Source organism: Biomphalaria glabrata, chromosome 9, assembly GCF_947242115.1.
Source record: "Biomphalaria glabrata chromosome 9, xgBioGlab47.1, whole genome shotgun sequence".
NCBI lineage: Eukaryota > Metazoa > Mollusca > Gastropoda > Planorbidae > Biomphalaria > Biomphalaria glabrata.
The window spans coordinates 23,187,709-23,213,180 of NC_074719.1; the positions used below are offsets into that span (position 1 = coordinate 23,187,709).

At 33.1% G+C, this 25,472-nt stretch overlaps 2 protein-coding genes across 10 annotated transcripts in view; both read right to left on the bottom strand.

Annotated features, from left to right (window-relative positions):
- LOC129928090 (uncharacterized) overlaps positions 1 to 17,732 on the bottom strand; it is a 31,132-nt gene extending 13,400 nt beyond the window's left edge. Inside the window, exons 1-3 of one of the 4 annotated variants that reach the window (XM_056040565.1) lie at positions 17,557 to 17,732; positions 7,435 to 7,635; positions 7,085 to 7,262 (exon numbers count right to left, since the gene is read on the bottom strand). In XM_056040565.1, coding sequence (XP_055896540.1) covers positions 7,085 to 7,234 — 150 coding nt within the window. In that variant the 5' untranslated portion in view covers positions 7,235 to 7,262; positions 7,435 to 7,635; positions 17,557 to 17,732. Of the gene's footprint in view, positions 1 to 7,084; positions 7,263 to 7,434; positions 7,647 to 12,581; positions 12,881 to 17,556 lie in introns of those variants that run through there. The other 3 variants (XM_056040567.1, XM_056040566.1, XM_056040568.1) reach the window with 3 other exon arrangements.
- A 637-nt stretch (positions 17,733 to 18,369) lies between these two features.
- On the bottom strand, positions 18,370 to 24,884 carry LOC106077583 (uncharacterized). Of its 6 annotated transcripts, none has more exons than XM_013238309.2 (4): positions 24,705 to 24,883; positions 23,300 to 23,422; positions 19,947 to 19,988; positions 18,370 to 19,701 (listed from the first exon to the last, which is right to left on the bottom strand). In XM_013238309.2, the coding sequence occupies exons 3-4, from the start codon at positions 19,963 to 19,965 to the stop codon at positions 18,785 to 18,787; spliced, it is 936 nt and encodes a 311-aa protein (XP_013093763.2). In that variant the 5' UTR covers positions 19,966 to 19,988; positions 23,300 to 23,422; positions 24,705 to 24,883; the 3' UTR covers positions 18,370 to 18,784. The 6 variants fall into 6 exon arrangements, with proteins under 6 accessions (XP_013093763.2, XP_055896546.1, XP_055896544.1 ...); XM_056040571.1 differs by having other exon boundaries at positions 24,701 to 24,883; XM_056040569.1 differs by lacking the exon at positions 24,705 to 24,883 and adding an exon at positions 23,947 to 24,116.
- Positions 24,885 to 25,472: the final 588 nt, after the last annotated feature.

The following is a 25,472-nucleotide window of genomic DNA, read 5'->3' on the forward strand; positions in this document are numbered from 1 at the left end:
AAACAATTTTTGTGTTAGTAGATTTATCATATAAATAAGAAACAATTTTGGCAACGATTTAAAATGAAATTTATTTAATGTACTTTGATTTCTTTTTTTAAATCTAAATCCGGAACATTCTTTACAGATTGAAAAAAAACTTCTGTTATTTTTCAGCAAGAAAATCCAGTGATAAATTAGTATAAAAGTCTTTTTCAATAATTGTTTCTAGTAAATTACTTTCTTATTTTAAAATCCCGAACAACCTATTGTCGATATTTTGAGGAAAAAAAAGTCATTTAACATAAATTGATTTAAGTTGAAAATACGGAACAATTGGATATCAATAATTAAACTATAGTGACTTATTGTCCAAGAATATAAGGATAATGTAAGTCAATGATGCTATTTCAAATAATCATCTGACAATTTTTTTTTAATAAAACAATATCCGACACAATTTAATTGTTAATTAAATATAAGTCAATATAGAGATTTTCATTTAGCATTTATATGCTATTTACTTTAAAAAACGCAACAACATGTGACTGATCATGTCTTCTTCTTCTTCGTTCTCATTGTTATGTTGGAGTGTTCAGATGACTAGACCAATACCTGAGATGAACTGCGCAGTGGTTTCCAAATCAGAGAGCTCTCCATATAGTTTTCTTTCTATTGGTGTGTTTTGGGGCCAGTGTCTTATACGGGCCTCAAGGTAAAGAGAGCAGCTCTGGAGGACGTTCTCTGGTGATACTCTACATGGGCAGATTTCACTGGTTCCAATTTTGAGCTTCCGGTACATGTGTTGTCGCATTCTGTTGTGTCCGGTCCTGAGTCGAAAGATTAGACTTTGGTCTTGTCGGATTAGCTTATAGTAAGCGTCATCTTTCTTTTGATTTGGATGATAGCTCGTCCATTTCTTATTTATTTTATTTACATTTAATTTCTTCAATTCTTCTGGATAGAGTGCAGAGTTTATTTGTGAGTTAGTTCTCCCACTCTTGGTGAGTTTGTCATCCTTCTCATTTTCTTCTAGTTGTATATGAGCTGGTAACCAGTTTTTTTTTGCTGTTGTTGTTGAGCTTTGTAAGTGCTGTTCTGAGGTTTTTAATTTAGGAGGAATCAGAGTTTTGCAAGCTTTGGAGGGTTGTTTTCGCATCGGATAGAAAGATAATCTGAATGTGATCATGTGTTTTACAACGTTTAAGCACGGAATTTAAATGTAATATAAGTTGGAAGAGCAAATAAACATTCGTTGACATTGATTTTTATTTTCACAAAAATATCAGGAGCAATCTATTATGGATAATTAAATCTATTGCAATTTTTCGGTAGGAACATGAAAGGTTAAATTAGATTTTCAATATCTTTATTGTTGTTTTCTTTAAAAATCTAAACGTCACGACAGACCGACCAACAGATAAAACGCACATAAATAAGCGTCTTTTATTCTAAACAAAAATAAATAAATAAAATCTGATTATTTGAGAAAATTTTGAGGGAACTGATTAGCATCATGTCTTGCCGCTGCTTGTCACGCTGCTACACGAAAGTCGCTGCATAAAAAGTCAATTTTAAAAAATGTGCGTGATATTTACATACAAAGTGCATTCTTAGCCTTTATAACATAAATGTTTTCTTTTAATTTTAGCAGCCAGTTGACCAGAAAAAACACCCTTAAATAATAATTATATTTGTTGTGAAAATTTCTTGAACATTTTATAAATATATTTGACTTACTGATAAAAAAATATTGTCTTTCTTTGTTAACATATTGTAAAATTACCTCCTTCTTCTTCTTATATAATACAGACGTTACTTCAAAAAAGAAGATGATTACGTCCTACGCGTCATGCATTTAGTCATTCATATTAACCAATGACTTAAATTCTGCCAAGTCACTGGTTAGCTCAGGCAACCCATTCCATGCTCTAATAGCACTAGGGAAGAAGGAGTATTTGTACAAATTTGTCCTAGCATATGGGACGAGGAATGTGCCTTTATCTTTGTGTCTTTCTGAGTATTTTATTAAATTTTGTTTTTGTATTTGAAGATTATGGTTCAGTGTTTTATGTATAATTGCTACTTTACTTTTGAGTCTTCTGTCCTGAAGGCTTTCTAAATTTAGTGATTTTACTAAAGGGGTTTCTCCAGTCAAATGTGAATATTCGTTTGTTATGAATCTCACTGCTCTATTTTGTGTCTGTTCTAGTTTCTTAATATTTTCTTGAGTTGAGGGGTCCCAAACGGAGGATGCATATTCTATTATTGGTCTAACCAAGGTTAATTAAATAACATTTTAGTTTTATGTTTTTATTTGATTTATAGAAATTTCTTTTAATAAATCCTAACGCTTTGTTTGATTTTCTTTTTATAGTTTCATCAATATGTGGATTCCATGACAGTTTTTCATTTATTATAACATCTAGGTATTTTACGTTTTTAGTCTGTGTTACTGGTTTGCCATGACTAAGATAAGAGGAATTAATTGGTTTTAGTTTTTTTATTACTCTTAACAACTGACATTTTTCTGAGTGGAAAGACATGCTCCAATTTGATTCCCATTTCTGTAATTCATCTAATTCTCTTTGTAAAATATCTGTGTCTTGTGTTGTTTTTATTGTTCTATATATTATGCAATCATCTGCAAATAATCTAACTTTTGTTCCTGAAGTAATGCAATTTGGTAAATCATTTATGTAAATTAAAAATAGTAGTGGACCCAAGACTTCCTTGAGGTACACCTGAGTTTACTGTTATCGGTGTTGATTTAGAGCCATTTATTATTACAGTTTGTTCTCTCCCTATCTCCCTCTCTTACATTTATGTTATTGTTTTAGAATTGGTGTATCTTTAAGAAAAAATTGGTTGCATAATTAATTTTATAAACTAAACTGTTTGCTTTTAGAAAACCAAAAGTAGCCGTTACACCTAAACTTTTTCAAAGCCGCATCGCATGGTGAAATAATATATTTGATTTATTTTTCTTCTAGTTTTCGGGATCTGAGTGTGACAGACGGACAGACGGACATTTTGCACAAACCTAATAGCGGCTTTTCCCCTTTCGGGGGCCGCTAATAAAAGTTATATTGAAAATGTTATCATCATTCCCTTTTGCGTTCTAAAAAATTGAATTTAGCTATTTTCGTTCTTTATTGTTCTAATTATAAAATTTGAAACTGATTTATTCATTAACAAACATCCTTTTATAATCTAAATTTTTTAAACTACTGTAATTAGTTTGTAGAGTAAAACATAAAGAGGCAGGGCCGGCTTTATGTATAGTCGAACTACAAAGCTGCCTAAGACCTCCCATTGGTGTGGCCTCACACAGTATTCTAAAGACAAATTAGAGAAAAATTGCAAAACTTGGATCTAATCTCTAACATAGTGCCCTATAGTGGAGCTCTATGGGTCTATGTCTACTTTGACTCTATGAGTCAAGGTTTATTACGCATGTTTAAAATAGAGAAAGGAATTTAGCACCCCATGGCACTATGGATCAATTATTGCAACCAAACAGTGGAACTTTTTTCTTGGGGGGGGGATGGGGGATGGGGATGGTCATATTGTTAACAAAGTATGACTCATGGCTAAAAAATTATTACCTGTGTAAAAAAAAATGGAGTAATTTATATAACATTGAAAAAAAATATAATGTTCAAAATTCGAAATATTGTTTCATAATTTTAGATTGCTCACCTGATGCTGGTCACCGAGTAAATGACAATGGTTTCACAAATATGCAACATTGTGATTAGACCAGTAAAAATGAATAAATATTTTGATGTATTCCAAACTGTCAACGACAGCACTAGTAGAAGCTTGAAAATCGGCCAAGAATATGATAATTGAGCGAATAGGAAAGGCTGCAAATGATGGTGTGCAAGAGTGTCTACTTAAACTTAATCCAAAATTATTTAATGTGCCTTTGTGAATGAATTGGTTACATGGTAAAATCTGTTGCAAAGACCCTTTTTGGAGATTTGCATCAAATTTTATTTTTTGTTTGGCGCTTGAACATAGCAGCGTCAAATCTTGAAAACTCTTACTACAGGATTTGGGGCTGGCAGGCTGGGCTACTGCCCTAAACAAAGGGCCTCCAAACTAGAAATACAAACAAAAATATATCCATTTTTCAATTTACTCAGGGAGCTAGATTTAAGTTAAATCATCAACTACTTTTCTTTAAAAAAAAACTCGCAAAAACTCCATTCGTTAAAGTGGTAATTTAGTTCTTAATTAATTGTATTTGATGTTAAAAAAGAAATCATTATTTTCTTTGCTGGAAATTTGGGCAAGCCACCAAAGGAACAAAAAAATAAATAAAGAGTGGATTTTTTCAATATCTTGTTAGATGAAGTAGATAAATCATTGAATTCAAACAAACGAACGTCACTTTGGTATTTTAAAATTTCTGCACAATAAAAAAAGGTAAATAATTTTTCGCTTTCAGAAAAGAAAAAAGTAGTCGTTGCATCAGTCCTTTGAATGGTCTAAAATATCATGATGTCGGATTTTCAATATCTTTTCTAGTTTACGAGATCTAAACAGGACGAAAGACGGACCACAAAAAATAATAGGGTCTATTCCCATTTCGGGGGCCACTAAATAAAGTAAAAAACAAGGTTACAAAGACAGTTTATGTGGAAACACATACAAAATCGTCCCCCGAAGTGGTCCGCTCAGGCAGGTAAAAAGTCAGGCTTCAATATTTTCCGAAAGAATATCATAATGAAATTTTATCAAAGGCAAATGACAGAGAAGAATGAAGAAAATAGGTTGACCGATTATGTGTGGTGCCCCAACGGTCCCGCAGACCATGCGATAGGTGAAAATGAAGGTTAAGTTAGATGTGAACCTGACCTAACTGATGTCATATAAGGATTATCTAATTGATCTATTGTTTTTTAAGGGTCAATCTCTTATTCAAAGCCTCAAGAAAAAAACAACCTTTCCCGTAAAAAAATATATTAAAAAATATCCTTTCGTTAAATGTTCTGTGAATGTGGCTCTGCAGTGCAGTTTACTCTATAATATGAAAAACTACTCATTAATTGTTGTTTTCAATTATGTTAATCATGTTTTATATACATATTAATTAATTTTTTTCTATTTAAAAAAAAGGAAACATTTTTTTTGAGCTTACTTTACTTAATACATTTATAAAGTGTTTTTGACAAAAAATCTAAAACCTTTTGCATGAATTTCCTTAAAATATGGTAAATACTCATCTCCCTTACTAAATAGCCTCCCATGTTTATTACTATTAAAAGTGAATAGTTGTAAAAATGTTTTTTTTTAAATAAAAAATCTGTTTGCATAGTTGATTTAAAAAAAATAAATTTTTCGCTTTAGAAAAGAAAAAAGTAGCCGTTGCATCAGAACTTTAAATGTTCTTAAATGTCATAAAGTAGGACTTTCAATATCTTTTCTAGTTTACGAGATCTAAACGGGACGGACGTACAGACGGACGGACAGACAGACTACATAAAACTAATAGCATCTATTTCCCTTTTGGGGGCCGCTAAAGAAACAAAGTTTATACAAAGTGTAATTGTAGCAATTAATGTGGATCAATCATATCATTACGTTTGTAATTTTGAACACTTTTTCCTCTACATTTGTATCCCCTATGTTTTCGACTTGTTTTGCATTTATTAATATGTCTTTAGCTTTCAACTCTCTTTCTACGGCATGATTTTACTACAATCTGGATTAATATGTCTTTAGCTTTCAACTCTCTTTCTACGGCATGATTTTACTACAATCTGGATTAATATGTCTTTAGCTTTCAACTCTCTTTCTACGGCATGATTTTACTACAATCTGGATTAATATGTCTTTAGCTTTCAGCTCTCTTTCTACGGCATGATTTTACTACAATCTGGATTAATATGTCTTTAGCTTTCAACTCTCTTTCTACGGCATGATTTTACTACAATCTGGATTAATATGTCTTTAGCTTTCAACTCTCTTTCTACGGCATGATTTTACTACAATCTGGATTAATATGTCTTTAGCTTTCAACTCTCTTTCTACGGCATGATTTTACTACAATCTGGATTAATATGTCTTTAGCTTTCAGCTCTCTTTCTACGGCATGATTTTACTACAATCTGGATTAATATGTCTTTAGCTTTCAACTCTCTTTCTACGGCATGATTTTACTACAATCTGGATTAATATGTCTTTAGCTTTCAGCTCTCTTTCTACGGCATGATTTTACTACAATCTGGATTAATATGTCTTTAGCTTTCAACTCTCTTTCTACGGCATGATTTTACTACAATCTGGATTAATATGTCTTTAGCTTTCAACTCTCTTTCTACGGCATGATTTTACTACAATCTGGATCAGTTAGAAAACATTCTGGTGGGGGGGGGGGTGAGAAGGTAAGGGATATCTGTGTGAATTTTACCCTCATTGCTTTCTGAAAGCATTTAATTAAAAAAGGAGGGGGTAACAACCTGAAGTCGACCTCATTATTTGTTTCAAACTTATTTTAAAGCGGCGCTCAATTATAACTGTACACAATTACATAAATTACTCTCCTGTTCTTGCGACTTTTAAGCTTCTGCCATATAAACAATATTGCATGTTAAAAAGTCATATTTGCTTTATTGCAAGACTTATCTCCCTTTAGCTTAGTGCATTTTTAACTAACTAATACGACTAATTAGTTAGTTAATTTTTTGATTTATGTGTTGTCATCTAATTGATTTTAACCAGACAGACAGACGGAGTGAGTTGATATAAGTTTGTTAAAAAAATTCTACCCAAAATAATTTATTTTCTAAGAGAAAATAAGCGAGTAGCAATATTTTTGTATTTTTGATCCGTACATAGAAAAAAATGCAATGCATTCTTTACAATATTTCAATTTTTGTTTTCTCTTCCGGAGAATATTGAGAAATAGTTTAGATTAAATGTGAACATTGTTTCTAATTATTAGACTAAATCTAGATTTTAGTCCAATTTTTTTGGGAACATTGTTTAAATGTCCACTAACATGTTCGTCCCAGCGTTGCTCGTATTGAACACTAAAAAAAATTATTAACAATACAATAAAGTCTAGATTAACATTAAGAGATATATTCTTTACCTGTAGTACACTTTCAGAGCATGGAGCGGTTTCTTTAACATTTCTATATTCATTTGACAGAGATGATATCGTTGCAAGTAAATTCTGCTTTGGTTTTTCACTGGGTCCTGGAGATTGTGGACTAACGCTAGAATCCAATATTCTCTTCATTCTTCGGAAGTTATTAAATGATAAATATCTGTTTACGATTAATTAAAAAACAACAACATTTAATCAAACATTATAAAAAAAACAACAAAAACAGTTAATATAAGAATAATTTTTGTAAACGAAAATAAATGAGCTCTATTTATTTACTTATTTATTTAGCAAAGTGAGTTTTTCTGTTAGTATATAATAAAAAAGATTACCAAGAGAGTTTATATAGGCATAAACCCCTAGGCAACTTCAGAAGGATCCACACTTGGTCAGGTTTCAATATTTTATATATTTTTAGCACGAATATCAGAAGCAATGAACTACAAACATCAATAATCCTCCTTCTCTCTGTACATAATAGACCTGCGTCGACATCATGTGCTCCTTGATCGGCTCAGGGAATGATAACAGGTCTGAAAATAAGCTGAGATAACTAAGTATTGACTAAAGAAGCCATGACCAAGGAAAAAATGTATAAACACTAAAGAGATATGATTTATCTTCTAGATCAGGAGTGGGCAACCTTTTTCAACCGAGGGCTGCATTAACAAAATTTGGGGATCGGGCGGGCCGCATATATGTATGTATATATAAGAGTTAGCAATTTTTAAAACTAATTTTACGAATTATTTATTTTTTTATTTTGCTATTGTCTATTTACATCCAACATTTCACCACGAATGTATAGTAGTACTTGAAGTATATAACTGTTTACTTTCGTGCATAATGTTCCGGAACCATGGGACTAGCTTACTAGTTGTTTTTCTTGTGATTAGTGTCAAATTACCTTCAATAAGCATCGACCTATTCTAACACTTGATAATTTTCAAACAAAATGAAAATATTGTTTAAAGATGAATGTGGTTCTATAAAATGTGAAAGTATAAGTTTCTTAAAGTGTGGATATACAGCTTCTGGTACCCATGAAGCTCCCGCGAAAGAGCTAACTGGAACTTCTATTTCAGGTCATAATTTGCTTGGAGGAATGTCATCTGGAGCTATTTCAGCTTCTGCATTAAATGGTGAGCTGAGGGTATTGAAAACTAGTTTCAAGTTCTTGACGTCTTAAAATTTGCTTTAAAATTCCACAATCAAAGAATCCAAATAAGTCTTGTACTTTTCAACTATTTCGCTGGAAATAGTTTCACCTTTCAGCTAATGTAAAATGCTAAAGCCTTAATTTCGCTTGCTGGCCTCAAGAAATGGAATATCTTTGTTTAAAAAGATTTAAGATGCACATACATTTCATGTGCAAACAACAAATTGCAATGCTTCCGATGATAAAAATGAAGTTTGTCTTCAACTCTTCATTAGAAATATTAGGAAAGGGTCCGAGGGGCCGCATAAAACACCTCGGCGGGCCGCATGTGGACCGCGCTCGTAATTTGCCCTTCCCAGCAGGCGGTTGAATGTCAATGAATGGTCGACGTCTCATTCTTGGCTTCTGGAAGAAGTTTTCGCCAAATGTCTACGGGCACGTGCTTGTACTAGCAATGGGCTATGTTGGACTAGTCCGTTTCGTTTCTTTGATTAATAAGTTGAATCACAAAATGAGCCGGAAGTTGCTTTTTTCCTTATATATCTTTGCATTTTTCAGTTTTCTTTTTAAATTAAACTGACATTATTATGCTATAATTTTAAGCGTGCCTGATAGAGAAAAAAATTCTGCACAAAAATACGGGTAGTTGGGATAAAACCCGATAGAGGCTATAAAAATAAAAGACCTGAAACTAGCGCGTGAAACTACACATTTACAGTACTTTATTTGATGAGTATTTTACCCAAGATCTGTGTTGTTTTTTTAGGACTAGCCTATTTCATGTACCCGGAATTTTCCAATACACAATTTCATACACAAAATAATTGTTAAAAAAAAAATTGTAGTGATTTTAAACTTTAAATGATTACTTAAAAAGGTGTTACTCTAATCAATTTTGAATATTAGTTTGTTAAGAATGTCACTGTTTATTTCGTGTCTGTTCTAGTTTCTTAAATTTTTCTTGAGTAAAGGGGTCGTTTTTTCTCCTAATGGGTATACCTGATTTCTCCAAGCAGCCTTTGTAAAATATTGGTTTTAAATAATGCTATGTTTATAAATGAAAAATCGCATGGCTGGATTATGATGAATGTACGTGTTAGTTCAATATATTTTATATTACTAGGTAACTATATAACCGCATAAATAGACGTAAGTTTCATTTTTTTTTGTTAGACAAAGTCATATGGCAAATTTTTGTTTATATCCTAATTCTTCGATATTTTTAGCCTGAATTTAAGAAGTTACAAACTTCAAACAACTAATATATTGCCTCTTCCATAAAACTTTGTATTTTAAAAAAAACATTTATCCAATGCTCGAAATCCTGCTTGTATACTTAGGCCCCTATTTAAATCGATCCGGTATTAATGTATTAAGTAGCAATAACCTCGCAAAAAAAAAAAAATAAATAAAAGAAGATTGAGATATACATATATTTTTGTGACGGTACGCACCGGTACGGGGTACCGGCACCTTTTTTCAATGTCGGGAAAAATAATTACTTTTCTTGTAATTCAACGTTAATTGTTAATTTATTAGTAGTTGAAAGTTAGGCAATCTATTACTGAGTACCGGCAATTTTTTTTTTTTTTTTACAAAAAAAAAAGCACTTTATATATGTACTAGTCGACCGGCTACGTAGTATACGCCGCTATTTTGCAGGACCAACCTTAGGCCCCTGCAACGTATGCGACCGCAGTGGGCCCCGCACTTTTATAGGACCCGCGCTAATTTTAGGTTTAACTTATAACAGATTTCCCACGGCCTCCTGTCGATTTAATAGGAGGTAATTGCAAAATATACGAAAAAGTCCTGGAAATATCCGGAAATTATTAAAATCTTTTGAAAACTCATACAAATTTCCTGAAATATATAAAGGAAAATTGTCATTTATTTTCGCCTCTTAAATTACATAGGATAACTCCCTCCGTCCGAGTTGCAAAAATAAAAGAGTGATCTTTCCATTGTGTCCAAATTCTTGAGCGTGTTCTGTCGCCTCGATAGTAACTACAGAGTAGATTACTCCCCCCCCCCCCCTTTTTTTTTTTTTTACGTGAGGTAGAAATAAAAAAGAGTGATATTACAACGGTCCCTGCTATTTTGTGACGTGTTCTCCCACCACCCCCCCCCCCCATGTTTTCTCGTGGACTATCCGCAGAGTGATCTTTCCTTTACTTCTTGCTACTCGACAAAAATCTTGAGGAGAGAAGAGAATTATATATATAGAAGATACTTTGTACAGCTTACTTTCAGCCGACATGCCGTATTATTAACACCACCTATTTGTGAAAGTCTCAATCATCTAGAGTCTTAGACGTTCATTATTTTAGATTAGATTTAAGTAGAGTCTAGACCTAGATCTATTAGGCCTATTACTATTAAAAAAATAAAAATAATCAGTCATTAGACATCATTAACAATTTTATTATTTGGTCTAGGCATTGAAAAGTAAATCTATTAATAATCCATAATGGATTTAGATCTAGATTTAGATTTAGACTTAGATCTAAGTCTAAGTACTAACTTATTAAATAAGTAGAAGTATTATAATGAATATTGTATAGATCTAGATTGACTAGATTATAGATAGATCTATAGATAGATCTCTAGTCTAGTAGATTAAGTATAGATTATAGTAAATGTATTACAGTAGCCTATTATTAGATCTATGTCGTATGTCTATATCTAATAATCTAAGAATTAATAAACTTTAGTCTTCAGTAATATCTAGACTTTATTCTAATAAAAAAAATTGACTATAGGCATAGGATAGACTCGGCACTCTAGTCTGAAGATAGAATCTATACTATTACTAGATCTATTCGATTTTTAAAATATAGATCTAGACTATAATTAGATTATAGATCTAAATGTAGTAATGGATAGATGATATGCGGTGTTAGCTAATAGCGATGCACAAGAAATGAACCTGGGTTTTTCTAAACTCTAATACTTGGTATGTAATAGTAAAAAAGCACCTACCTAAATAAATCGTAACTAGAAATAAAAAACCTATATTTATTGTAGTATATATAGTCTGTGGTTGTATATTATATAGCCTTCGTAACTTCTTCTATAGAGAAATGCCTTTTTAATTTCTTTTACTGAAAAAAATGGGCTATTCGCGTCTGACACATATATAATTTTTATGTTCAGCAACAAAGCCCATTACATAAACTCTGTCGCCATATTTAACTTTTCTATTTTAAAACATCTTTTCGTCTGGAAAGGGGAGGGGTCGGTAGAGTGAAAACGATTAATCCTCGCTTCTTTTTATAATTTCTGCTAATAATTGCATTTGGCATTAAAGAATAGGGGTGGGGCTCCTCGATAAAAGAATTCAATTTATAGCATATATAAATTATATTAGTGACATTTAAAAAAATTTTTAACTTCTTAACTAAAATACAAAAAGAAAAAAAGTATTGGTTTGTCCGATTTGCGGAAAGCGATTGCATGTCTCGCCCCTCTCACCTGGTACAACCCTTTTTCATTTTATATTTACAAATGATAAAATTTGTGATAAGAGTGTGTGTTAGACATAATATACAAATGAGTTAAAACGTCAATATGTATTTTATATATATAGATATTCAACTAATTGTGTTCAAAAGCTATGATTTCTCCATAAAAATAGGACCGCCCTCCCCAACTCAGAGGGCTAGAGTGGGGAGGGCATCAGAAGCAGTCCCCCCCCACCTCACCGAATCGGTTAAGATACAGAAGTGTAGCGACATAATATTAAAATTATATAGTAATTCAACTAATTTTGTTCACAAACAATGATTTCTTATTAAAAGTAGGACCGCCCCCCCCCCATTTAAAGGGTTTAGGTGGGAAGGGCAGTAGATGTATTCGCCATCCACCCACCCAATCGGCCAACAGGGGAACGACATAATATAAAGATCGGTTAAAATATCAATAACAAGTTTTAATTATATAGATATTTAATTGATTCCGTTAACAAGCTGTGAATTCTACAAATAAATTGGACCGCCCTTCCCCAACTCGAAAGGTGGTGGAAGGCGGGATTGATGTCATCGCCAAATCCCCATCCCACCAAATCGGGCAACATACTAGAGATAGTGATTTGTTTACTAAAATTCGTCCGCCTTCGTGGGGGGGGGGGGGGGGGGGGTGTCAGCCGAGTGGGTGGGCAGTCGCCCCTACCGCTCCCCCCACTGGATCCGCCAGTGGGGAGGGGGTGATATAATCCAAAAATAGGTTAGAATATATATATATATATATATATATATATATATATATATATATATATATATATATATATATAATATATATATATATACTAGCATTGCCTACCTGTTTTTCCATTTTATTTATTGCTAGGCTAGATGTATATATTGTTCATTTTGCTTACAAACCCACTAGTGGTTTTTCCGTTATTGCTGACGATGTATTTCTCTAGGTTTCTCTACATTTATTCTAATTAAATCTAATCGGAAGTATTTATATCTCTTTCATGATCCATAAGACGCTAGTTGTAGCGACAACTAAAAAATAAATGACCGTGGTTCCTTAATGATATTTTTTAACGATTCTCTTAACTTACCAATATCTCTAGTATTAATCATTGCTGAGACATATCTATAAATATAAATAAAAATTCCCGGTATTAATTATTGGGAATTTTCGTAAACAAAAAATAACAAATGTTATATTCTAACCTATTTTTGGATTATATCACCCCCTCCCCACTGGCGGATCCAGTGGGGGGAGCGGTAGGGGCGACTGCCCACCCACTCGGCTGACACCCCCCCCCCCCCACGAAGGCGGACGAATATTTGTACTCTTGTCTCCCCTCAAATACTTAACTTTAATTTATCGTATATCGAATTTAGCACATGGTCGGTATGATTTTATTATGAGATTAAAATTCGACAAATTCTCATTTAATTCTAAAATTTTAAAAGAATCATTTCTAACAATTATTTTTAAATATACAATTATATCAAATAATTTCTTAGTCAAAATCCTTTTTTTAAAAACAATTCCTTTATATTCATCGTCAAAAACATCCGGAACCTGGGTTGACTCGGTCTCGAAAACGGCTTCAGTGAATTTCCGACACTTGATGTATAGCTTTGTGAAAAGAGTTAGTAGCTTTTTGGCCACTCTGGGAAAACTTTAGTTTGATCGTTTTAATTTTTCAAAGTATAAGAAAATTAATTTGAATTTGACTAAAGAACTAGATAATCTTTATCTTAAGCAGACTACGTCTTCGGATATTTCCACACATATGTTACTAGTCATGTATTACCCGCGGGTCGTAATTTGCTTATTTACTGATGTAGCCACTCATAAGATCTCTTGACTTAAACTATCTTACGTATCTGCATGAAATCTTGTACACAAGTTCCTCCTAGATGCTCACTAAGAACATAATCGCAACCTTGAGACAGTTATTCGCCAAAAAAAGCAAGCTTTCTATCAAACCTTAGTATTTTATTTTCGGTATTTCCAAAAAAACTACGCATTCTACATATCTCAATGGCAGGGGTTATCAACCTGTTCATCGCGACCTCATTGGGGATCGAATGACTATTTGACGGGGGTCGCCTAGACCACTGCAAATATGATTTTTGTGTGTGTGTCTATCTCGAATCTATTCTAACTTGTAAAACTTGATATTGTACAAAGTTTTTCAATTTAAAGTTAAATTTTTTTTGTTGTTGTTATTGAAATATGGAATGTTCTGTAATTATTGAAGGATATTCAATAAATCAGAATGATTTCAAAAGTTTAAATTAATGTATAACGCAGCGATGCAGAATCGTAGTTATTATTTGTATGGTAACGTCGTCACGAAAATGATAGAGATTATAGTTAGTATCGTTTAAAGATTCATGTTATTAAAATCAAAATATTTTCATCAAGGAAAAACCCATGGACATTAATGTACTATAGAAAAAAAAAAGCATAAAATATTACGTTGATTCATTTACGGTTTGGTTTCACTTCAATAGTTAAAGCCGTAATTCAAAAAATTCCAGTGCGTCATTTGTAAGGAAGTTTTATAATCAGAATCTGTTTAACGTAAATAACTGCAACGTTATTTTGATATTTAACATCCCGAGCTTTGACGACATGGAGAGCAAGTAGGCCTCATTTAAAGGTACGTTTAGGCATATAAGGAATGAAAGTTTAAAAGACGAGTTTATCTTTTGAAAACCACTTGAAAAGACTACATCACGAGATGTAAATCAGAAAGATGATTGATGTTTTTGATAAAAAAAGTATAAATCTCATTGAAAACTATTTTGATGTTTGTACAGAAGGTACAGGAAGTTTGCCAGCCTGACGGTCTGGATTTCAACGTCTGTTACTGAATGAGCCACAAAAGTCATCGGAGCTTACAAAATCGACGAGTACTAGGAACGAAGACATAGCCACAAGAATTACAAGAAAGAATGAAAAACGTCACTACAAGGATGAAATGCAACACGTCTCCAGTTGTCTGGAAATAATCCGATCCTTCAGAATAAAACTTCTCATTGAAAAACAAACTGACGAAAATAATATGTCTATGTTGCCAAATCTATCAACTCTCTATGAGAAAAATGAGATTGAACCTGATAAACGAATCAAGTGATAATTTGTGAAAGAACATTTGTGAATTCTTGCGGACATAATTTCATCATACTTTCCAAATTCTGACACAACCATTAATTGTCTGAAATCCATTCATAGATAAAGTTGAAGATATTTCCGAGACAGAAAGAGTTTATTGAACTCATTAATAGCACTGTAGAGAAAAATGATTTTTTTAATGTCAGTAACACACATATGGATTTGGTGTTTGCAGTCATAACTCAATTTGTCTGTAATGCGCCATCCTCTTTTATTTTCAATAATATATTTTGGGGTAAAATGGGTTTTCCAGCCTGTTAGATACCAAGTATAGGTAAATACAGAAAAAGACTTGATGCAGAAATTGACATTCTTTGTGATCTTGTAAAAACTGTCCCGAAAATTCCTCATCTTGTGAAACAGAAACAATGCCAAACTGTCGCAACAATTGTAGCAATGTAGTTTTCTATTACCCTGATCACTGTCCACGCTCCTCCATGCTTTTGAAATTGTCACACACGTATGATGGATACCGAATAGAAAAGTTCATAAATGCACGCCAAAAAAATTATTTATTTGGAATTTAATTATATTAATATATTTTTTCAAGAACATACGGCAATCGTAAAAGTTTTGTGATTAAACATCAAACTTTGGCAACATACACATCTATCAGATATTCACATTAGTATTACGTTTTATATCATTAGCAAATGTACAGTTTTACTTAGGCATATGAAAGATTTAATTAAAAATATTAAAATTTAATTTTCATGTTGAGGGTCGCGGCATAGTTGGGAATAGTAAAAAGGGTTCGCCGAGCTTAAAAGGCTGAGAACCGCTGCTCTATGGACTCCTTCAATCGCGAAGCGACGATGTATCATCTCATGGAAAAGATATGAATGCCTGGGCATTAGCTGTAGTCAGAACGATGTCGCCCAAACATCAGTTCCCCCCTCTCCACGCATCTGATGTATCCAAAAGGAACGGCAGTGTCGATACAGTTTGGGGTCAGGGTCGTCCCAGGTTCTGCCAGGGTGTAGCACTGGGTGCTGCAAACTGCCTTAGGGTCTTTCCCATTTATATAACTGAGGAAATTCATTTCACTTTTATGATCTGATCTTTCTGAAAAATGGCTTCGTGTTTGTATTCGGTTCATTTCATTTTGATACAGCTAAAGTCTTTTATATATATATTTATTTATTTATTTATTTATTTAGAGAGAGAGAGAGAGAAAGAGAGAGAGCAAGGAATGGTACTCTCTGACACTAATTAAAAAAAACAAAAAAACAATCAACTAAATCTCAGTAGCATTCGTACACACATACATACATATATACATACATACATACATACATACATACATACATACATACATACATACATACATACATACATACATACATACATACATGTATACATACACACATAAATACATAAGCCTTACTTTCTGCTTTATATTATATTATATTATATTATATTATATTAATTATATTATATTATATTATATTATATTATATTATATTATATTATATTATAGATATAACCATATGCGTAGCCAGCCCCCCCCCCCCCCCCCCCGAAATGAAATCCCCCTCCTCAGGGGGGATGTCGGAGTTTAGTGACTTATCTTTTGCTTTAATTTTGTTTATTTTAGGTGAAATTTTAATTCTAAACCATCACTTGCCCTAGCACAGCCAAGGGGGGTTTGATTTTAAAACCCCATACCAGGAGATTTTGAGTTTTAAACCCCCTACCAAGGGGTTTTGAGCTTGAAATCCTATACCAGGGGGTTTTGAGTTTAAAACCTCTTACCAGGGGTTTTGAGTTTAAAACCCCCTACCAGGGTGTTTTGCATTTAAATCCCCCTCTTCTACTAAGCAAAAAAAAAATGCAAACGACAATCCCCAAATTCCAAGAGCACTATCCCTACTGTCATGTCTGTACAATATACATGGCCAAAATTTTGGGGAAAGACAAAACAAACATATATCTTGATCTTGATGGACATCATCATGTTTCCCATCTTCATCAGTTTCTTGGTGTCAACATTCAACTACAGTGTGAACTTTGTGACATAGAAACATGGACAGGAAATATGTAATGACACAAGATGCGTAGAAGTTGATGTGAATCGGGTTTTTCCTAAGTAATGTGACGAGTAAGAACAGAGTAGGATTACGAACAAAAAGAATAACGGACAAGACGCCTGAGAGGACGACGCTAGGCTAGCGACGACAGAGGACTGTGCCCTTTTTATTGTATTATCTGTTGATGGTCAACACATCTGTTGATGGTCTATTTTGTTGATGAGTATATATATGTTAATGGTGCATGCGAGTCCATATGACACAACAACAGAATGAATCAAGAATATACTTAATAACGCAGGCTGATAACTTCAACAATTTAATAAACAATAAAAAGGGCACAGTCCTCTGTCGTCGCTAGCCTAGCGTCGTCCTCTAAGGCGTCTTGTCCGTTATTCTTCTTGTTCGTAATCCTACTCTGTTCTTACTCGTCACATTACTTAGGAAAAACCCGATTCACATCAACTTCTACGCATCTTGTGTCATTACACTCCACAAAGATCTGGATCTGTCACTGGCAATGTCTGAAGCCTCTTCCCACCTAGTGTCTACTGTTCTGAGGTCCTCCATGAAAGTATGGGGCCAAGTTATAGGAGGACGTCCCTGTTTGTGCTTACCTCGTATTGGCCTTCATGTCATCGCAACTTTTGGTATGCGCAATTCATTTTGTCGGAGAACATGTCCCGCAAACCTCATGCAACGCTCTGTCACAACCTCACCAAGTGGTCGACTCCCAGTTCGGCATAGGATCTCCTTTTAGGAGATAACTTCCGTGTCTCACATGCTGTTGAGATGAGGATTGTGTTCTGTAACAAAAGCAGGGAACAAAAAGTCGCAAGTATCAGTTACTTGTTTTGTAAAATGTAAAGTGTTTGACATGTTTCGGATGTTCCTTGAGAGTTGAAGATAATTTACTTCCTAGTCCAAACCTCCCGCAGAACGTCGGGGGATGGAGGGGGCAGTTTTTAAACCCGGGACCATCCATAAGTCTGAATGACAGTCAAGCGCGCAAACCGAACGACAAGAAAGGTAGTAGCTAAGTAAAATATTTGCAATAGAAGTTTCTAGGATTCTTGAAAAGACTATTTAAAATGTAAATTTGGGAAAAGTTAGTTTGTCGTGGTTCTTAAGTTGTTGCGATTCTTGAGTTAGCGGGTCGATGAGTTCAGTTGCATCAAAACAAAGCTGTCTCAGTATAAAGCTATATATCAGTGTAATTTTTATCAGTGCAAAGTGGTATCGACCTAATGTTGTAACAGTATAACTACAGTGTAACAAAGAAACATTGGTTTGTGGTCTTATTACGTCAGTGAATTTGCAAGAATTTCATTTCAAGTTAATGATGAATTGAGAAGTAATGAATTGATTGAATGTATGTGTTTGAAGGTGTTTATTAAAGAGTTTATTAAAGAAAAAAAGAAAAACAAAACTTTCTTAAATATGTTTTAATCATTTTATATTTCCTCTGCAAACGATTCTGTTTGTTCCATTTACTATATACAAAGGAAAAAAAACATTGCACTGTCAACGCAATCCTTAACATAAAATCGTCACAATATTGGCAGTAAAACAGTTATCGTTACAAAGTCTAACTGGTAATAGCTATAGTATAGATTTTATTTAAGTATCATGTATGTTCAATAGTGATTTTTTTTATTGATCTGCACTACTACAGCGAAATATAACTGATTTATATAACTATGCAACACTTTACAATGTCAACAAATTTGTCACTGTGTTTGTTTCTAGACTACAACATTCTAGACATTATTTGCTTAAAAATTTTTTTTAGATCAAAAATATTTCTTGATAAAAATGTGCTATCCCAGCTATTTATCTTTATCTTTATTTGGAGTCCAAAAATATGCCGAAAGCACTGAAATTAATTTGACCATCAGTCCCACTGTGTATAAGTTGATCAAAGCCAGTATACCAGCTGCCTGTGTTATAGCCTGGAATGAAGACATAGGCCCCGCTACTTCCAGGACATGTACTTGTTGTATAACTAAAGCGTTTTCCTTTCAAATCATCTCTTTCTTCTAGTTCCCTCCACTGGCCTACACTTATCTTCTTGAATCCACCATGAGGATGGGATACTATGACAGCAACCTTATCCTCATCCCAGGTAGATTTCCATGTGGAGTACACAATATCCCACAGTCGAATGTATTCTGCCATTATATCTGCCAGCTGGTTGACCAGTCCAGTGTCACAGGTTATGAATTTCATTTTGCACAGATCTTTCCTGACGTCACATGTGTCGATGACAAGTCCAGCGGACAGTTTGATGGCATCATCAAATAATGTCCACGTTGTATCGTCAGCTTCTGTCTGGTCGAAAATTACGTGGGCCGCTGTGTAGACCTCTATTTCGCCCCATAATTTCTTGGGGCACGCCGAAGTTTTGCATTTCTGGCACTCGCAAACTCTTTTACCATCCAAGTGCTGGATGACTTGCTCCACTCTTGCTGTTCCCATTCTCAACTTGCGCTGACATCCATAGTATGGATAAGGCTGTTGAGTCACTGGCCATTCTTTGGGTCTTTCTGGGCTCACCTTGCCAACAGATAGCTTTATGACTAACTTAGCCAACTGCAGAATGCATTCATGGAAATTTTCATTCTTGTACTTTTCAGGCAAATGGTTCATTGTGAATTCGTTTACTAAATGGAAAGATGCATGGCCGGGGTTCTTCTGACAACTTTTTTCGTTGGCTTCTGGATCATTCTCAAAATCTTCGACATCTTGAGTTTCCTGGAGTCCTACAGTATTCAAAAACGAAACCCATTTAGAAATTTAGTTGACGGTAGAATAATCTATATAGACATTTTATTTATTTTATGAAACGTTATAAAAGCTTATTGCTCTAGTAGAGATTCCTCAAATATGTGTACTGTGCAGCTATAGAACCCAAATAACATTATAACTAATAAAATAAGCAGCTACAATAAGCAAAAAGAAACTATCTAATACTTTAAATGTATCTACTCTAGTTTATAAAACGTACCGTAAAGTAATTTTGGCATAGTGTTGCTTTTCTATCCAATATCTAGATAAATAAATAAAATAAATAAACAGTTAAGATGATTGCTTTGAAGATTTGCTTACGTTTATATAAATGATGCTATAAACAAAATGCCAATGTATGTCCATATATCTGAGGGGGGGGGAGGGCGGGAGAGAATATTTTAATCAAGCTCTTTAGTCTAGGCTTAGTATAGTTACTTAAAATGTCCGATTGTTTTAGTCATTTTCTGATACAATTCTTCAGAGATGGACAACCCCCCAACCCCCCCCCCCCCATCTTTTGTTTAAAATTGTGTAAATTATGAAATAATTCTGTAATAGAATGGAGTTGTGAATAATTCTTTTTTAAAATCTTAATTTTGTTATTGAAACAGAAGATTCAAAACAACAGAGCAATGTATTTCCAGAACAAATGAAACAGATTTACTGCATGGATTTTTTTTAATAGCCTAAATTGTAATTAGTTTTTCAATTATTGGAAAGAGAAATTTCTAGATGTGAATGGAGTGAATTCAGAATTACTTTGCCTTGGATTGGGTTATTTTTTGTTAAATCAACAACTGTATAATAAATCAATATTACGTTTTTTTTTAAATTTTGCTTTGACTAAGTTACCTCCCTTTACCAATCAATACATAGTATGTAGGTTAGCTTGCTATTTCTTTTGTTATTACAAAGCTTATATTAATTAACTTTCTCTGTCTGTCTGGTACAAATTTCGAACACGTTATTTCTCCCATACCCATTTTTGGATCAAATTGAAACTTAACACAATTATGTATTGTTCCTGCCAAAACATGATAATAATCAATTAGTCAATTAATTACTACTGATAAATCATTTCGTTTGATACAAAAAAGGGAACCTAATCCTTCAGTATTAAAATATATGGCTAAATACGCGGGGTGTTGTCCCACTTATATAAATTTACACATCATTTATCACACAGTCATTATCGGATAAAGTTAAAACTTCACTAATTATTTATTGTACCTAACAAAACATGAAACAATAAAAGAAAAAATAAGTCAATTAATTATTGATAATTAATTATTATGTTTAATATCGAAAAGGAGAAATTAATTACACATTATTGAGAGATATAGTTTGAAATGTGGAGTTCTTCTCCTCAGATTAAGCTTTGTTGTTCAATTTTTAAAAAATCTTATATTCATTAGTAATAATAATAATAATTGCTCAATTCGTTGTATGACGGAATTATTGTCTTTTTATAAAATAGTAGTTATAACCTGTAATTCTTCTGTCCTGAAGTGTTTCTATGTTTAGTAATTCTAATAATGGTGCTACTCTAGAGTCTAGACCAGTGGTCTTCAACCTTTTCGTATTTTTTCTAGCGAAAAATTCGCCAGCGCCCCCTGTAAGAAAAACACTTATAAAGAAGCGTGAGAAGGCAAATTTGAACAGAATGTCATTTATTTATTAAATTTTATGCTGTCACTTATCAAGCATGGTAGACGACCGTATGCCAAAGGCGATCTTCTTTGGCGAGTAGGACGGAGTTACAGAGGTGCCCCCCACCCCCCTTTAAGCGTTATAAAGATCCTTTTAGGCGCCATTTCACCCACACTGGCATAGAGGATAGTACCTGGCAGCATTCTCTGGCAGCAGATGGCCCTCTGAGAGAGACAGTTGAAGAGCTCTCACAAAAGCTGCGAAACAAACATTTGAGACTCAATGAAAAGCTATTATTGAAGTCAGGCGAAATGGATATATAGCTGTTTGTCTGCGGGAAATTCGGGAAAATATGCAGGTCGCAACTGGGTTTGCGTAGTTATGTGAAACACTGGACTCAGCGCATAGACATAAATAAATATAGCCGATAAAAGAGTTTTATGAAACGAAAATTTGTGACTTGCAATTTTGTGTACTTTATTATACAGCAGTGTAGTTTTGTTTAATCTCTAAGACTGAAGATCATGCAACTTTTCAGAATTCGGAAATCCGACAACATGTTTTCAAGTTACATGAAGTTATTTCCCTTTTCCAGTCTATATTTATTTATGTCTATGACTCAGCCGTAATCTTCGGAATTGAAGGCAAAAATAGCCCATATTATCATTATACAAAAATTATGTCAAATAATTTGCAGTGATTACACACAAATAAAAGTCTCATTGTCATGACTTTCTTTCAAATCCTAAGAATATTCCCCTTTTAAATTTTTGAATATTAGGGCCTACTGTTTTTAGGCTAAATAGTAAATTTAGTTTTATTTTTTAATGTAAACATTATTATTGCTGAATTCGCTAGAAAAAGAAATTAAGCTAATGGTAACCTTGTGCCTCCTGCAGTCTGACAATATTAAAAATTTCAAGCTTTAAATTAGTCAAAGCAAGGCGAAGGTCTTCTCTAGTGGCTACATCCAGCCTATTTCTTTGCTTATTCATTAACTTTCTTACGCACTAAATCTAGGTTAACCATGTAAGTTGATGGAGACGCTAAAAAAAAACTCCATTTTCGACCACAGTTTTGGAATTTACTGAAACATTTAAATGCAGCCACATCTCTGTTGTGCCTCCAGGGTCGTAGCTAGGAATTCTCCATCGTTTGGGGGCCAGGAGGCTTGAACTCCTTTGAGTAATATTTAATTTAATTAATTAAATAACACTCATTTGGGCCCACCACTTAAAGTGGGGGCTGGGGGATTTTCAAATTCTCCCCCCTCTTCCCCCACCATAGCTACGCCACTGTATGCCTCCTATGTTTACATTCCTTTTTACTGAAGACATAATTTTGTAAATCTATTTTTTCCTGCAACTCAATTTGAACATCAGTAACAGATGTTTAATAATTGTCATTTATATTTAATTTTTTTTATTATTTTAGAAGCGAATAGTAATTTCTTCAAAGAGCATTGTTATGTTAATTGCATAGATATCAGTGTCCTTAGGCAGTATTTTTTTTTGTCAACAAACAATTTATGTGAGATTGTAAAACTCTTTAAAAAAGATTTAATAAAAGAAAATATGATATAATCAATGAAAGTACATTTCATTCCTGGCAGTCGGAGGTTCATTTGCCTTAGATGCCTACGATGTAAAACATTTTTTTTAAGCCTGCTTTAAGTCATCGCCAACCGTTGAATCTTTCTGTTTCTCAAAAAAAAAATCAAAATTGTATTTAAGAGCTTAATAAAACGAGCAATAATAAATCCCTTTCGAAATCCAGCGAACTTCAGTTTACAACTAGAGTCTTATCTCTTTTTCATCCATTGTTTCACAAAACTGTTGAAAGATGAGATTATTTTCGTCATGGGTTTAAATTTTATTAACATTTTTATAATTAGAAATAGAAATGTAATTGTGGACTTAACTTTTATTAAGATGTTGCCTGTGTATCATAACTCACAAGGTGAATAGTGGATAGATCTGTTCTTTTTTCTGTACTGTAGCGTCCAACCACTGATGGTTCCCATATGCGTCATAAGCTACATAACTAGACAATTTTGAAAAAATATTTCATCACTAACAGATAAAAAGACTTTTTGTGAAAAATATGTTGTAAAAAAAATAATTTTAGTTTTAATCAATTTTAATCAATATCTTAAGACTTTAAAAAAAAAGCTATGAATTTTTCAAAGAGGTCACTAAAACATTCTGCTTTTCCTTTTTGTTTTTAATATTGTTTTAATAGTAGATTTTTAAAATTGTTTATGAATATTCTTAAAGAATTTTTGGATATTGCTATATGTTCGTGAAGCCGTCTTGGTTTCATAACCTCATCTGAAAATGCCGTCATTCAACGTAGAACAAACTTTTATCACTATAACTTTTAGTAACACTCTACTACATAACAGTGAGTTTTCGTAACAACACTTTATTAATGTTTTTTGTTAAAAGAAAAGGTTAACTTATTCTATTTAAATGTTAGCTTTAACGTTTTTTAAATTGACATTTACATATCAAAATATTAACATATGTAGATAAAATAAACTTTAATCCAAAAGGCGTATTACCTACTTTGTTTATGAAATCTTAAACGTTTATGTGCGCAAGATCCAAGAACACTAGATACCTTCACATCACAGCGAAAGAGTAAGAATTTAAAAATAGAAAATGGGATTCCCGAACTCAATTTCTAACGCTGTTCTTAAATTAGAAGAAATCTAACTATAATTTGTCTGTGTTTAGTTTGCCAACTTTAATTTTGGAGAGTTTTTTAAAATTTGTTTTGTTTCATTGCACCTTTAGTTTCTTCTTTCCGGCTTTATGCCCAGCGCCCCCTTACCACCCCCTTTTGTGCACAGCGCCCCCGACCGCCCCTTTGGCTCCCAGCGCCCCCCCAAAATCTCGAAAACACCCCCAAGTGGGCGATAGCGCCACCGTTGAAGACCACTGCTCTAGACAAATGTGATTTTTATTTCACTGCTGTTCATTTCAAAGTTTTCATGTACAAGATAAGGTAAGCTTAACTCTTTCTCTCCTAATCGACGATACCATCGTTGATTTTAACCTCACTAAATTAAATTAATGTTTAATTTTTTAAACTTGACTTTGAATTATATAAAATGAGCATGCACTTCCCTTTAATTCTATACCAAATACAAAATTTTCTGATAACAAACAACAAAGCTATTGACGCCCAATCATAACAGGGGTAGTGAAATTGTATTAAGCAAAATGAAGAATTCCTTCAAAACGTGCAAAATAATTACGGAAAGAAAGAGTTAAGAGAATAGTTTCATGACTTATTTTACGAAGAGAAAATACATACTTACTCTTCAATGTTGTTGTTTTTTTTTTGAGAGTGTAAAATATACTTTTTTGGTACGAAATGTTATGAAATACATTTAGAGGTTGCTATTTCAGAAGCTTATTTCAAAATCAATAAATTGATCATTTGAAGGCTTGATAGTTGATGGAATAGGGAAATCCTGAATATACGTGGCATTAGGGCTACTAAAAATATAGAATTACATAAATGCAACATGTCGTGTCTCATGTTCAACAGGCCGTGACGACTTACAGTATCATAGAGGATAAACTTAAAAATCTACATATATAATATAACACCTTTTTTCTAGATACATTTCAAGTATTTCTTTAATTTGAAAATATAGTACTTTGTCAATTTTAAGTTCCTTGATTCGAAGACGCTAAAATATATATTTAAACTTAATGTGATGTTGATCCATTTAATTTTTTTGTTTAAACGTTGAAAGCCAAACTAGAAAAAAAAAACAAGATTAAAAAGAGAGTTTGTGTTATCACACAAACACAGTGGCGGCCCCCATCGAATTCACCAATGGAACAGGAATATTCAAACTTTAGTCTTGTTTTGATCGTTTAAAGTAATACAAATTTAAATAATCATTGGGCACTAAAATAATAATAATAATAAAATAAAGTTAATTTTCATCTTTTAAAGTTTAAATCTTTCAAATTTTTATCAAACATTAGTACTTTTTCAATTACAAAATTTTTATCGAACTAGGGCCTAGCTAAATCTAGACTAGATCTATAGAGTCTTTAGTGATCTAGAATCT